At 41.2% G+C, this 14,394-nt stretch overlaps 2 protein-coding genes across 2 annotated transcripts; one reads left to right on the top strand and one right to left on the bottom strand.

The window, feature by feature from the left end:
* The first annotated feature begins 5,734 nt into the window (after positions 1 to 5,734).
* tas2r200.1 (taste receptor, type 2, member 200, tandem duplicate 1) lies at positions 5,735 to 6,700 on the top strand. Its single transcript, XM_071909916.2, has one exon. The coding sequence runs from the start codon at positions 5,735 to 5,737 to the stop codon at positions 6,698 to 6,700; it is 966 nt and encodes a 321-aa protein (XP_071766017.2).
* Positions 6,701 to 8,159: 1,459 nt separating this feature from the next.
* gstt1a (glutathione S-transferase theta 1a) lies at positions 8,160 to 12,467 on the bottom strand. Its single transcript, XM_071909897.2, has 5 exons — positions 12,214 to 12,467; positions 11,277 to 11,364; positions 9,384 to 9,540; positions 8,863 to 9,039; positions 8,160 to 8,361 (listed from the first exon to the last, which is right to left on the bottom strand). Exons 1-5 carry the CDS (start codon positions 12,323 to 12,325, stop codon positions 8,161 to 8,163), a joined length of 735 nt encoding a protein of 244 aa, XP_071765998.1. The 5' UTR covers positions 12,326 to 12,467; the 3' UTR covers position 8,160.
* Positions 12,468 to 14,394: the final 1,927 nt, after the last annotated feature.

The following is a 14,394-nucleotide window of genomic DNA, read 5'->3' as shown; positions in this document are numbered from 1 at the left end:
GTTGTCGGGCTGGTGCCGGACCGGAGGAATCTGTGAGTCAGTCTCGGCTCTCCTTCCTGTGTGCGGGGTCACATGTCCAGTCTCCAGAGTCCGCAGCTGGTCTCTCATCCTCATCAGCAGCACAGACAACAACAGACTCTCACTTCACTGTTTCTGCTGCTGCTGTTCACTTCCACTCACTACTCACTACTCACTACTCATGTGTTTGTAATGAGTCAGAAATATGTCTTGCTTTAACTTTTAATCTTATAAAGTTTACTACTACTACTATTACTGCTGCTGCTGCTGCTACTACTACTACTACTACTATTACTGCTGCTACTACAACTGCTACTACTACTACTGCTGCTGCTACTGCTGCTACTACTACTACTGCTGCTACTACTACTACTACTACTACTACTACTACTACTATTACTGCTGCTGCTGCTACTACTACTACTACTACTGCTGCTACTGCTACTACTACTACTACTACTATTACTGCTGCTGCTACTACTACTACTACTACTACTACTATTACTGCTACTACTACTACTGCTACTACTACTACTACTACTACTATTACTGCTGCTGCTGCTACTACTACTACTACTACTACTGCTGCTACTACTACTACTACTACTATTACTGCTGCTGCTACTACTACTACTACTACTACTATTACTGCTGCTGCTACTACTACTACTACTACTACTACTATTACTGCTACTACTACTACTACTACTACTACTACTACTACTACTATTACTGCTGCTGCTGCTACTACTACTACTACTACTGCTGCTACTGCTACTACTACTACTACTACTATTACTGCTGCTGCTACTACTACTACTACTACTACTACTATTACTGCTGCTGCTACTACTACTACTACTACTACTATTACTGCTGCTACTACAACTGCTACTACTACTACTGCTGCTACTACTACTACTACTACTACTACTGCTGCTACTACTACTACTGCTGCTACTGCTACTACTGCTACTACTACTACTACTATTACTGCTGCTGCTGCTACTGCTACTACAACTGCTAGTACTACTAGCCTACTACTGCTACTACTACTACAATACTAGCCTACTTCAACTACCTACTGCTACTACTACTGCTGCTGCTACTGCTACTACAAAAACTACTACTATTGCTGCTACTACTACTATTACTGCTAATACTACTAGGACCCTACTGCTACTACAACAACTAGCCTACTACTACTAGGCTACTACTGCTACTACTACTACTACTGTTTGTTTGTTTGTTTGTTTATTAAGATCCCCATTAGCTTTTGCATAGCAGCAGCTATTCTTCCTGGGGTCCACATAATTTACATGGTGACAATACAAAAATACACATTCACACTACTCATTACAATACACTAACATAACACATCATAATGCACATCTACTGTAACTAAAACAATAACAATTGTTACTGGTACTACGACGACAACAACTACTGCTATTGCTATTACTACCACTACTACTAGTATTCAAGGACTTTTCAGTGACTTTCAAGGCTTTGTTTGTTGAAATTTAAGGACTCAAACTTCTCGTCATGTTTTGTGGTGAGACACGACTCTGGTCAGTTAGACCAATCTCATGTCTGTTTACTCCTGATCTTGTCAAGTCCAGAAATCCTGGATGAATCCTTCATGTTGAAGCTGCAGGGTTTTCCTCAGGATGGGAAGAGTTGATCCAGAGAGCTGAGGCTGACTGAGGAATATGCTATTTTAAGAACATTTTCCAAAACTTTAAAGGTCTTATTTTTATTTTTGTCTAATCCACAGACTGTCAAGGATTTTCAAGGCCCTGAAGCAAAAATCAAGTGAAAATCTCCACACATTTATTTGCAAGTCATATCTAACTAAATCACAGGAGGGAACATTCAGGACCGATGAGAAAAGGACTTTCAAGTCAGTCTCAAGTCTTGAGGCACAAGTCTCGAGTCTAAATGTAGATTACAAAGTCAAGTCCAAGTGAAGTCCATGTCATTAATGTCAAATTTCAAGTATAAATGTAGAACAGCAAGTCAAGTCAGAGTTCAGTATCAATTTAATATCTTAAAGAAAACTAAATATCTAGGACTTTTCAATGCAATATGGTTTCAATAGGATAAAAACTTGGTAAGAGCATCATGAGTTTGATTTCTATAATCAGTTTCAACTTCAATAAATTCAATCATTCCATACAAATTCAGAAAACAGAATTTAAATTCAGTCGTCCGCTGGAACAAATCTCATCACTTTCAATCTAAGTCATTTACACAAACACAAGATCTCAAGTCAAGACTTTAGAAACCTTTTCAAGTCATCAAAGTACAAGTCAGAGTCAAGTCCCAAGTCACCAGAACCCAAGTCAAGTCAAGTCTCAAGTCTTCTCTTCATGCATCAAGTCAAGTCTCAAGCAGTTAAAACTGGGACTCGAGTCCAAGTCATGTCCCCACCTCTGATATGATGATATATAAGATGATGATATATAATAATATAACGTTGCTAGTATAAAGCATGACTAACACAACAGAAGTGCAAGAAAATCAGATCACAAGTTAAGCTCTACCTATATACATGCTGTAGATGGCAGTGCTGCTTGTTGTCAGATGGATCTGAATCATTGAGACTTCACATTAATTCACATAAACAGCCACTGGCTATAACTGTCAGCAAGGATTTCCTCATCCTGTGTGCACAGACAAGAGCATGAGGGACATTTTCTGATCTTGAGCACTTTCATCGACCCAAATGAAAAGCGCACGACTTCTGTGAGAAATTTGAATGGGTAAATATCAGCTGACTGGCAGATTTAAATGAGGGGTTGAAGGAAAACGCAAAATATCTTTCCATAACGTCATGAAAACGTGACAACATGACACTTCTGTCTGGTTTGGAAACAAAACCAAGGAATCTGGTGTTCCCGTTCAAGTTCAAGAACTCATGGGACCCGGTGGGAAAAGTGGCTTGGAGCGAGGCATTCAACAAATCACATAATCACAGTGAATCTCTACAGAAACATAGATAGATAGATAGATAGACAGATAGACAGATAGATAGATAGATAGATAGATAGAATGATAGAATGATAGATAGATAAATACTTTATTCATCCCCTTGGGGAAATTCAGGTGTCCAGTAGCTCACACAATCTGTATTAACATATAACTATAGATTAGAGAAAATACACAATAAAAGAAGGTAATGCAGCATGCACAGGGTTAAAAACCAAAATTACTTAAAAGCAAAGATTCATATAAATAAATAAATAAATAAATGAATAAAAGGTGCCAATAAAAAGTACCACATAGTCCTTGAGGATTATTGCACAGAGTCCAGTAGTATTATTGCACAGGGTCCACACAGTCCTTGACAGAGTCAAGCCTACACAGAGTCCAGTAGTAATATTTCACAGAATATTTCACAGAGTCCAGCAGCCAAGGTCATGAGCCCCTGCTGTTGACTGAGGTGTTGTAAAGTCTGACGGCCGTGGGGACAAAGGATCTCCTGAACCGTTCAGTCCTGCAGCGCAGCGAGATGAGCCGTCCGCTGCAGCTGCTTCTCTGGCCTGCCAGGGTGTTGTGGAGGGGATGACCGACATTGTCCGGGATGGCCTGCACCTTACTCCGGGTGCATCTTTCCACCACAGTTAACCCAGTGAGTCCGACCTCCCGCCAAGCACTGAGCCGGCCTTTTTCACCAGCTTGTCCGGCCGCCTGGTGTCTTTCATGCTGCCTCCCCAGCAGACCGCAGCGTAAAAGAGGACACTTGCCACCGCCGACTGATAAAACATGTGCAGCATTTTACTGCAGACATCAAAGGACCTAAGCCTCCTTAGGAAAAAGAGCCGGCTCTGCCCCTTTCGGTAGAAGGCATCTGTGTTCAGGGACCAGTCCAGCTTGTTGTCCAGATGCACACCTAAGTATTTATAAGTCTGCACCACCTCAGTGTCCACCCCTCGAATGTTGACTGGCTGGAGAGGGGGCTTAGACCTGCGAAAATCCACCACCATCTCCCTGGTCTTGGAGGTGTTCAGTAGGAGGCAGTTCTTATCGCTCCAGTCGCTGAAGGTCTTCGTCAGGTTCCTGTACATACATGTCAAACATACACTGTCCCGTAACCAAACAATCCCAGGTTCAATCAAGTGTCCTTGAGCGAGACACTGAACTCCTACCTGCTCATTCATTTTACAGTAAGTCGGTCTGGATGAGAGCGGAAATGCAAACGACCAAGGTATGTAATAATAACAGATCTGATGCTTTATTGATCCCCAAAGGGAAATCCTCTGTTCTCTGCCTACAGAGAATGTGAAATGTCCTTGTCTTCTTTTTTCTAGCTTCACACTCTGGCTCTTATCTCTTTACCCAGCATGCTTTTCATAGATGGGACCTGGGTGGACATGGGTCTGTTTTTTTTACAGTCTGTGGGTGGGACACAAGAACATTTGTTACATCTATGAGTACGATCACGCCTACAGTTTATTTTCTTTGGTCCGAACCATAGTGGAAAAGTTTACGTTGTTATATTTTTTGTATTTGGGTGGTTTAGGTTCACACTGTCCAATAACAAGTGAACCAGGGCTTGTAAACAAAGGTCACGTGACTCACAAGTAGCTTGTTTATTGGACAGAGTTTTAACCTGTCATCCTGCAGGTTAAAGATTTTGGTCAAAACAAATCTGATTCCAGTTCCTGTGACTTTATCTAACATGCTGGACTTGTCTGTCTCTTCTTCTGTGGTGTTCATACCAGTTAAGAACACATGAAGAAGTAGCTGAATATGAGCATCAGTCCAGACTTCATTTTGTTCTGCTAGGCTTTCCAAGCATGAGGAACCGCATCCGTCTCCTTCTACCCATAATCCCTTGCGTCTTGGGGTGGTTTCCTGTAATTGGATGGATTAACGATCCGCACCGCAGTTCTCTTGTTAGAGGACTGAGACTCTCGGTGCCGTTATTTGGTGCCACCAGAGTTCAAAGGTCATCGTTCTCACCTGGACTAACCAACCAATTAAAGGAGTTCAGAAAAACAGATCAGAACAGCCTTCGTGTGAATGTGCTCGTTAGGATGCTGTGGCTTTGACCTTTGACCCTCATACTATTGGTTACTTATCTAGCAATTTTATCTTATTCTGCTGTGCTGCTTATCGAGATAAGAAGATAAGAGCAGCAGCTAAATGAATGAAATGTAAATTCATGTCAAGGAAATGCAAATGCCGGGAAAGGACCATGACCTGAGCGCAGAGGAATAAAACCAGAACATTACTGAGTAAACGCAATAACAACAACAACAACAACAACAACAGAACAATGACAGCATGTACAGATACACACACACATGCAGACACAGTAACAAAACAGACACCCTCGCATGTACACAGACACACACACATATGCATAGACAAGCATACTGTACACACAGACAAACACAGTTACATGCATTAGCATACACACACCCGAACACACACGTACACACACAGACATAATTAAAGGTCCCTTACAAAATCTTTAATTATTCTGTTTATAGTAGAGGCCTGTACTGCCTTGATCACTTCCATAAATGCATAACGAAGCACAGTGATTGGTCTAATTTGTATTTTCATATGCAGCGACATCAGGTCCGGCCCGGTGACTCACAGGAACAGATTTGCATGCAGGGTGTTTTCATGTTCCTCTGTCAGGACGGTGTGCATGTCAGTCTCCTCCAGAGCCAGGAGGACTTCAGCCGCCTCTCTCTCCACGATGCTCGGACCTGCCGACCTCAAGCTGTACGGCACGGCCTCCCTGGTGCTTCTGGGAGTTCTGTGCAACGTCTTCAACCTGCTCGCCACGCTGGCCCAGCAGTGGAGGTCCGGCGGCGTCCGGACCGCGGCCGTCATCATCTGCTTCATCTCGCTGGCCAACGTCCTGCTGCAGCTGTCCACCTTGGCCCTGGTGGCCTCGCTGTGGGCCGGGGCGCTCTGCCGGCCGGACCTGCCGCCGTTCTTCTGCGGCGTCCTGTTCCTGTGGCTCAGCAGCAGCTCCGTCAGCTTCTGGTCCGTCGCCTGGCTGAGCGTCCTCTACTGCGTCCGGGTTCTCAGCTTCTCCTCGCCTCTCTTTGGGGCCGTCAAGAGGAACATCTCGGCCGTCGTCGGCGTCACCCTGGCGGCGACCGTCCTGACCTCCTGCCTGATGTTCACGCCCTTCTTCTACCTCCGCTACCGGAACGAGGATATGAACGTTACGGAAAACGCCGCTTGTGTGGTCAGGAAGCCTCAGTTCCCCTCCTGGGTGGACGTCGAGGCGTACGTGGTCGTCTTCATCTGCTACCTCGCCCTGATGCCTCTGATGACGATGCTGCCCACCTCGCTGAGGCTGGTCGTCTTCCTCTGCAAGCACACCTGGTCCATGAAGAAGAACCAGAGCGGCTTCCACAGCGCAGACTCCTACCTGCTGGTGTGCAGGCTGACGGTGGCGCTGGTCGGCGTTTACGTGACCACGCTGCTCACCGTCTCCCTCTACTATTTCCACGCCACCTTCGCCTCCGGACTCAGCGCGGACGTGCTGTTTCTCGGCTCTTCCTTTTATTGCATTGCGTCCGCGATTCTCCTCAGCAACTCCAACAAGAACCTGAGAGAGAAGCTGCAGGCGCTGCTCTGCAGAGCGAAGCAGCCGAACGCATCGAGCAGAAGTGCTGAGGAGAAAAGCGGAGTGACAGGGACGGTTTGATACGTGGAATTATCTATATAATTAATCTAATTATTTATCTGATTATCTCTTTGCTAAGCTATGAATTACGAAAGTTTATTAAAGTCCTTATTCTTGAATGATTTCAAACAAGGTAAGACCAATATATTGGGCCAATATGGATGTTATTAAAAATCGGATATCGGCAAATTGGTGTCCTCCATGATTATGCTTCTTCTTCTTCTTAGAAGTAGTAGTAGTAGTATTAGTATTATCAGTATTAGGCTAGTATTAGTATTATATAAAATTGCACTGCAATTTTATTTTCTTTGCACATTTCATTTATTCATTTAATTGTTCAATAATGTGTCTTGTAAATTAAGTCTTCATTTAAAGGCCTAATGTTTCACTAATGTGTTTCCCTGCCATTGAACAGGTGTGGTGTCACTCTGCCTTAAAGAGCTGCTGACACTAAAAGACTCTCATCAGTCTGGGTTTTAGTGGAGAGTTTTAGTGTCCCATGATGGACTGAATGTTATTTCAGAGGCTTTTCCACCCTGACACGAGTACAATTCTACAAAACACAGAATGCTTGTCATTTTTGGGAATTCTTTGAGCGTAAAAATCTCCAAATTGAATAACGGCTATCGGCAGCTTCAATCCAAAACTGGAAAGAAATTTGATTATGATACGTGACAAAATTACTGCAGCAATTATGAGAACGGTCAGTATCAGTGGTGACAGTCAATATTTGTTAATTCTACTACTATATATGATATGATATGAGACTTTTCTGCTGACTAAATGTGTTGAGCCTGGACTGTACTAATCTAGACTCAGATCACTCAGATCATTGATTGTGTAATAAGACTGTTGTTACTTTTTAAAAACACATGACATTGATTTCTCTGTGAAATTGTTTTGAATATACTGTATAAGTCAATAGACTTGCCACAGACTGTAATTTCATTTGTCTTTGTCAAAATAAAAATGTCAGAAAGCAGAAATGTCAGTCATGAATGGAAAAAATGGACTCCGTCTTTTTGTTTTATTATTTGGATGGATTATTTTAATTTATCATTGTGTGAACTGGTGATGAGAAATGTCCATTCATACAATACAGTATCCATAAGCATGGTAGGAACATGGGTTCATGAAGCTTCGTCCTTCTGTCAAGCTGAGGTTTCCAGCCTGAGGGTCGGTGCCCCATAAGGGGTCACAAGATTAATTTGGGGGATCAATAGATGATTAATGGAATCTGAAAAAATAAATCTCAAATATACAAATGTATCATTGTGATAAATAGGACTGAACGCACTTGAACATTTTTCAGTACCCTTCCAGACTGTTTTTTGCAATTTCCAAATTTTCCAAGATCTGTAAATAGCCAAATGAATTCTCCATGCTTGTCAAATCTGCACAGGATGTAATTAAAACAAATTTAGACTGTTTTTGACAGCGGTGACAGTCAGAGTATCTCTGCCCGTCAGACAGAAACATCCTCAGTTGAACATCTTCTGCAGCCGCGGCTTGAGCAGCTCCAGCATGCCGTTGTCCTGGAAGGTCTGCGGGAGGCTGTCCACGTTCATGATGACCTTGTGGGCTTCGTCGAACAAGTCTCCGCCGATCTCCTTCTTCACCCGGTCTCTCCAGGCGCTCAGCGCCGGCCGGCCCTCAAACACATCCAGACCGGTTCCAACCGGCTGCAACGGGAAGGGAAACAACTTCAGTCGTGTCTTCAGGAAATTATTTACAGAGATTTGGGCTAGTTTGGCAAGTAGATGGCTGGCTATTGTCTGACAGACTATGGGACACTTCATTGACTATGCAAACCGTCGAACCAATCAGAGTATTCATTAAAACCTGGGTGTAGGTGACATCACTTAAACCAGGAAGTAGATTGGAATTTTAATCTGTTTGATTCTGTTGAAACCAGGAGAGTTTTTCAAATTTCCACAATGCTGACTGTTATAATAATTTGGGTAACTTTAGATTAACAGGTCCTTTGTTAAATTATAACATGAAATTGAGAAATGCAATTCTCATTGCACTGGACCTTTAAGGATAATAACAACACTAAATTTGATTTACAAGCAGCAGCAGTAGTAGTAGTAGTAGCAGTAGTAATAGTAGTAATAGTAGTAGTAGTAGTAGCAGTAGTAGTAGTAGTAATAGTAGTAGTAGTAGTAGCAGTAGTGTATTACCTGCATAACCTCCACTACTGCCACCAGATCTGCCAGAGAGATTTTCTCTCCGGTGATGAACGGTTTGTTCTGCAGGAATTTCTCCTCCAGCAGGTTGAGGGACTGAGTCAGATCCTCCAGAGCAGAGTCCATCTTCTCCTTCGGGACGTCCGAGCCCGTTATGATGGGAATGAGAGCCTGCAGGAGAGATATTTAGTAATAGGCTTTTATGAAAATATATCATTATTATTAGTAGTAGTAGTAGTAGCACTAGTAGTAGCAGCAGTAGCAGTAGTAGCATTAGTAGTAGTTTTAGGTTTAGTAGTTTTATCATTATTACTAGTAGTAGTAGTAGTAGTTCTACGAAGTACTTTACAAAAAGCCATAAAAATAAGAAATAGTAAAAAAATATAAGGGGGCAATAATTTGAAACACACTTAAAGAAAAACTGTTAAAAATAGAAAGACACAACCCTTAAGCAGCAACACAGATGATGTAACACGTTATCTAGTGAAGTAGGTCATGTTCCAGCACAGTCGTACCCTGAACCAGAAGACCTTTGACCCGTGTGCTCTGACGGCGCCGTGCTGCCAGGACAGGTACTCATTAACCCGCGCTCGCCGCTGCAGGTCTGCTGGGTACCAGTGGTCCGGCACCGAGGCCGCAAACTTCTCCGCCAGGTACTTCAGGATGGCAACACTGCAGCAGAGAGTCAAAACAAATGAGGAGAATCACTCAAACATCAGGCTCTGACAGACTCATGCTTATTACAAGCAAGACGGGTTGTTGCCCTTTCATGGAAAACCGTGACCAAACCAAGTATAAGCCAGTTTGTCAAGGAATTGTCATCATGTATTGTGACGGAGAAGCTTACCTACATTCTTAAAGGGAGAAAATATAGAGGCCGTTTATGGACTTTCTAGAAATGGGACATATTGGTCATATTTTGTAATGTATCACCCCAAACAAAGGTATAATATGAGGTTGGGGATGTTATGGGTCTTACCGGGTCGTGGTTGAGTGATCTGACCTTTGGCCTCGGCTCGGCCTGACGTTTTGTAAACATTGCTGAGATTATCACTTTTTAATTGCTCGGCCTGACATGAGCTGTTGGTTCAATATCTCCTCATACTGAAATGTGACGACGCCAGAACCTGGTAATTTTATAATATAATGCTTTATAATGACAGTGATGTAGTTATATATTTTCAGAAGGGCATTACTTCATGCTTTTTGTGTCACTCATTTAGTCTTACTTTCCAACACAATATATGTTAATAGCAAGGGATATTAATACAGCAATGGTTATTATGTTGAAAATTAACATATTGTATATGTATGGGTCTTACTGGATTGTATATATTATACAGTATATATATCTTTATACTCTTGACATCCCACATCCCACCTAAAGAATTTATGTATCCTCAAAATCAAATTCAAATCACTCAAATACCTCAAACTAAATGGTCTTAGTCTGTGTTATTTTACTTGAATTTGCCTTTTTTTATATATATACATATATATATATTATTTGAACACGATTAACCAACTGTTTTTTCAAGATTTTGAGTCATTGCCTCATGCTAAATGGATTGCCTACTGTGCCATTTCTTGTTACGTGCATGTTATACTTGTTCAGTTGTTTCATGTAAAAATCAATAAATATATTGTAAAAAAGCAACAAAAAAAAAGGAGAATCACGCAGCAATAAAATACACTAAAAATGTCGTCCCCTACGAATGATGCAGGCAGCCCTCGGGCCAATCAGTAACAAGATGCATCATCTCTCCAAGTTTCATCCAAACTGGCCCGGTGGTGTTATGGCCTTTCAAAGTTTGAAATATTCACTTTTAATTATAGCGCCTCTATTAGGCCAATCAGTGTAATTTGTAACAGTAGCTGGATTTGTGTGTTGATCAGACTTATAGTATAAGAGCTTAAATTTTTATATTAAATTATGGCGCCCTCTTTTGGCCAATCAGTGTACTTTTTTAAACACCACAACACAGTGTGAAAATGTGTTATCCCTGGAAATTTTGTCAAAATCGTACCAGATATCACGTAATTTATAAGAATTGCTGGATTTGTGCAGCAAGTTTTGTGTCAGCTGGACTTTATCGGTGTAGGAGTTCGGGCCTTTCAAAGTTAGAATTTTTGATCTTTAATTACAGCTCCCCCATCAGGACAATCTGTGTAATGATTTTAAACACCAGAACACACTGCGAAGATCATCATCCGTCCACGTTTTGTCAAAATTGGACCAGCGGTGTCTGAAACATCACATTTGACAGATGGACTGATACAGCCCATTCACATTTAAAGATATTCTAGCTTCTATCTAAAATTATCAGTATCGCTATCAGCCTTCAAAAGTCCATATCGGTCGAACCCTACTTTCTATTTTGTTGTTAAAGCTGAACCGTGTGCTGTACCTCTCTGTAAGAACGAAGCTGCCATCTCTCATCACAGGAACCTTCCTCACCACGCTGATTTTGCCAAACTCCTCACCGAACTGCTGACCTGAGGCAGTGATGGGAAAATGAAAATGTAAATAGACAGTCAGACAAATAGATACATACATGCATAAATACATACATGAATGAAGATTGTTGTTGTTGTTCAAAAATGAGATATACACCATTTGGAATAGAAAGTGATATCTACTCACTAGAAAATGTCTGATAGTACAAATTTAAAATAAATTCTGGTGCTTTTTGAAAGATAGCTACTAACTCTTCTACTTGCTCTCAAATGCCTCTCTCTCACCTAAAAAAACCCCTCTGTCTTTCCTCCTGCACTTCACTATCATACACGATCACTGTGACCTTTGACCTCCTTGCTACTGGTTGTTTGTAATGTCGGTGACCTACTTAAAGTTTATTCTACCATTGACCTCACTGGAAAGAGCATCCGCTAAATGAATAAAATGTAAAAAATGTGAACTGATAGCAGGATTTCTAACCCAGGAGGCCCAGTGAGTGATGCTGCTGCTTATATAACAAGTTCACAGTCTGCAGGTCGTTCAACTCCGTCCTGCTGCAAACTGTTTTCTACAGTTACAAAAACTCAAAAACAGTAAAAACAAACTAACATCTGAATGCATAGGTGTAACTAAATCTGTGAAAGCCGTTCTATGCATTTCTTTCTTTGCATATTTCAAGTGTTGCTGCTCATGTAACAAGTTCAAAGTTTTCCGGACATTCAACTCTGCACTTCTGCAAACTCCACACAGTTCCAAAAACCCGAAAAACTAAAATTTGAATGCATAACTTTAACTAAAACCCCGTCTCAAGATACATAAAACAACTCTGGATATTTCTAAAACAGAGTGTCATCACATTTCCATTGCATGTGGCGGTCTGGGCCTACCTGAGGCCAGATCCACAGACTTGTACTCAAAGGGAATGCCAACTTTCTTGGCAAACAGGAAGACCGAGCGGCATGGCTGGGAATGCAGATCGAGGTAGAGCTCCAGCGGCATGGTGCTGACGTCTGGCGGCGGCAGATGATCCGTTTCAAGCCCGTTTCCTGTCTGTTTCCGGTCTGTTTGCAGTCTGTTTGCAGTCTCTTCCCAGTCTGGTTCCAGCCTGTTCCCGGTCTGTTCCCGGTCTTCTCTGACTGCGCCTGTTATCCCGTGTGTCCAAAGCTCCTCCTCTCCTCTCCTGTCGTCTCTTTAAGGCTGGAGCAGTGATGTTTAAATGATGGCGACAGTTCAAAGTAAGCAGCGGTCGTGGTTGAGTGATCTGACCTTTGGCCTCGGCTCGGCCTGACGTTTTGTAAACATTGCTGAGATTATCACTTTTTTAATTGCTCGGCCTGACATGAACTGTTGGTTCAATATCTCCTCATACTGAAATGTGACGACGCCAGAACTCGGTAACTTTACAATATAATGCTTTATAATGACAAGCAGTGATGTAGCTGTAAATGAAAAGGAGTTTAAACTCTCATCATAAGGCAAACAGACACCGGTATAAACAAAAATCAATCATATTTTCAGAAGTGCATTACTTCAAGCTTTTTGTGTCACTCATTTAGTCTTACTTTCCAACACAATATATGTTAATGGCAAGGCATATTGATATAACAAAGGTTATTATGTTGAAAATTAACACAAATAAGTCATATATTAACTTTATATTCTCTTATTCGTCTTATTTCATTGATATTGTCTGTTATGTGTTTTGTGGATCTCGTTTACCATGTAAAGCATATTCGAGTATTTAGAAAAGAGCTATACAAATAAAATGTATTATTATTATTATTATTATTATTATAACACATTATTATTTCCTGAATTTTCCCAAGGGGATCAATAAAGCGCTGTCTTATCTTATCTTAACACAAAATGACCATAATATATCTGTGATTAGAGTTGATAGGGTTGTTGATCAATGCCAAAGACTCAATGATTACTAGGCCAAGTGTTGATATTTCTAGCTTTTAAACCTCACTTTTCGTCAAACAGACACCAATAGAAACAAAAATCAATCATATTTTCAGAAGTGCATTAATTCATGCTTTTTGTGTCACTCATTTTCTCTTACTTTCTAACCCTAACCCTAACCCTGATATAACAAAGCTTATTATGTTGAAAAGTAACACAAATAAATAATATATTCACTTATTATAGCACAATATGACCATAATATATCTCCGATTAGGGTTTTTGATCAATACCAAAGACTCAATGATTACTAGACCAAGTGCTGACATTTCTGGCTTTCAAATATCACTCAGTTTTGGAACAAAGACTCCACTCCCACTGCAGTTTCAACTCACTGTTGTTATTGTTTTTGCTGAAGCTTTGGGTCCGTCCATGTTGTTGTAGTTCCTGCTGCTCACCAGCAGAGGTCGATAAAGGCCACAGATGACTTAACGCACCTTTAAGTTCACATCGGTTCATGTTTGCATTTATCATTTGTGTACCGGACTTCATACCTTGCGCTGACATATTGTTTTGTTTACTGGGAGGTGACAGAGCTGCGGCTGAGACAGACAGATTACAGAGGGAGTAAAGTCTCTCCTCCGTCTGTGTGGAAACTCTCTCATCTCCACCTGGAATGCAGCGGTTGGAAATGACAGTTATGAAACAGAAAGAGGCCGACTGGGTCAACATGTCAGACTGAGTGTTGTTAGGGGCCAAAGCAATGTTTGTTATGTTAACATGTCATGCAGCTTCTATGAGTCAAGAAATGTCATATTTTTATGAGTCAAAACCCTACAGTAATACCATAGGAGATTAAAAAAAATACGATCTATAGGTCATTATAAACATATGCGATATTGAGTTCCACAGACATACTGTAAGTCCTATAGGAATATTATTGTGTTTTGTTGTGAGATACTGGTGTATCGACCGCATGTATTTTAGTTTATTTCTTTTAGTGTTAGGGCTAAAACAGTGTTTTTCCTTCAAGTATCCTTATGTAAAAGAACTATAGTAATGATAATTTACTATAAGATAAGATAGCACTTTATTAATCCCCTTGGGGAAATTCAGGAATACTATACTAACATCACTAAAATATCATGCAGCTGCTATAAGTA

This window comes from Centroberyx gerrardi, chromosome 8 (genome assembly GCF_048128805.1).
Source record: "Centroberyx gerrardi isolate f3 chromosome 8, fCenGer3.hap1.cur.20231027, whole genome shotgun sequence".
Taxonomy (NCBI): Eukaryota; Metazoa; Chordata; class Actinopteri; order Beryciformes; family Berycidae; genus Centroberyx; species Centroberyx gerrardi.
This window is presented reverse-complemented; position numbering and strand designations above follow the sequence as displayed.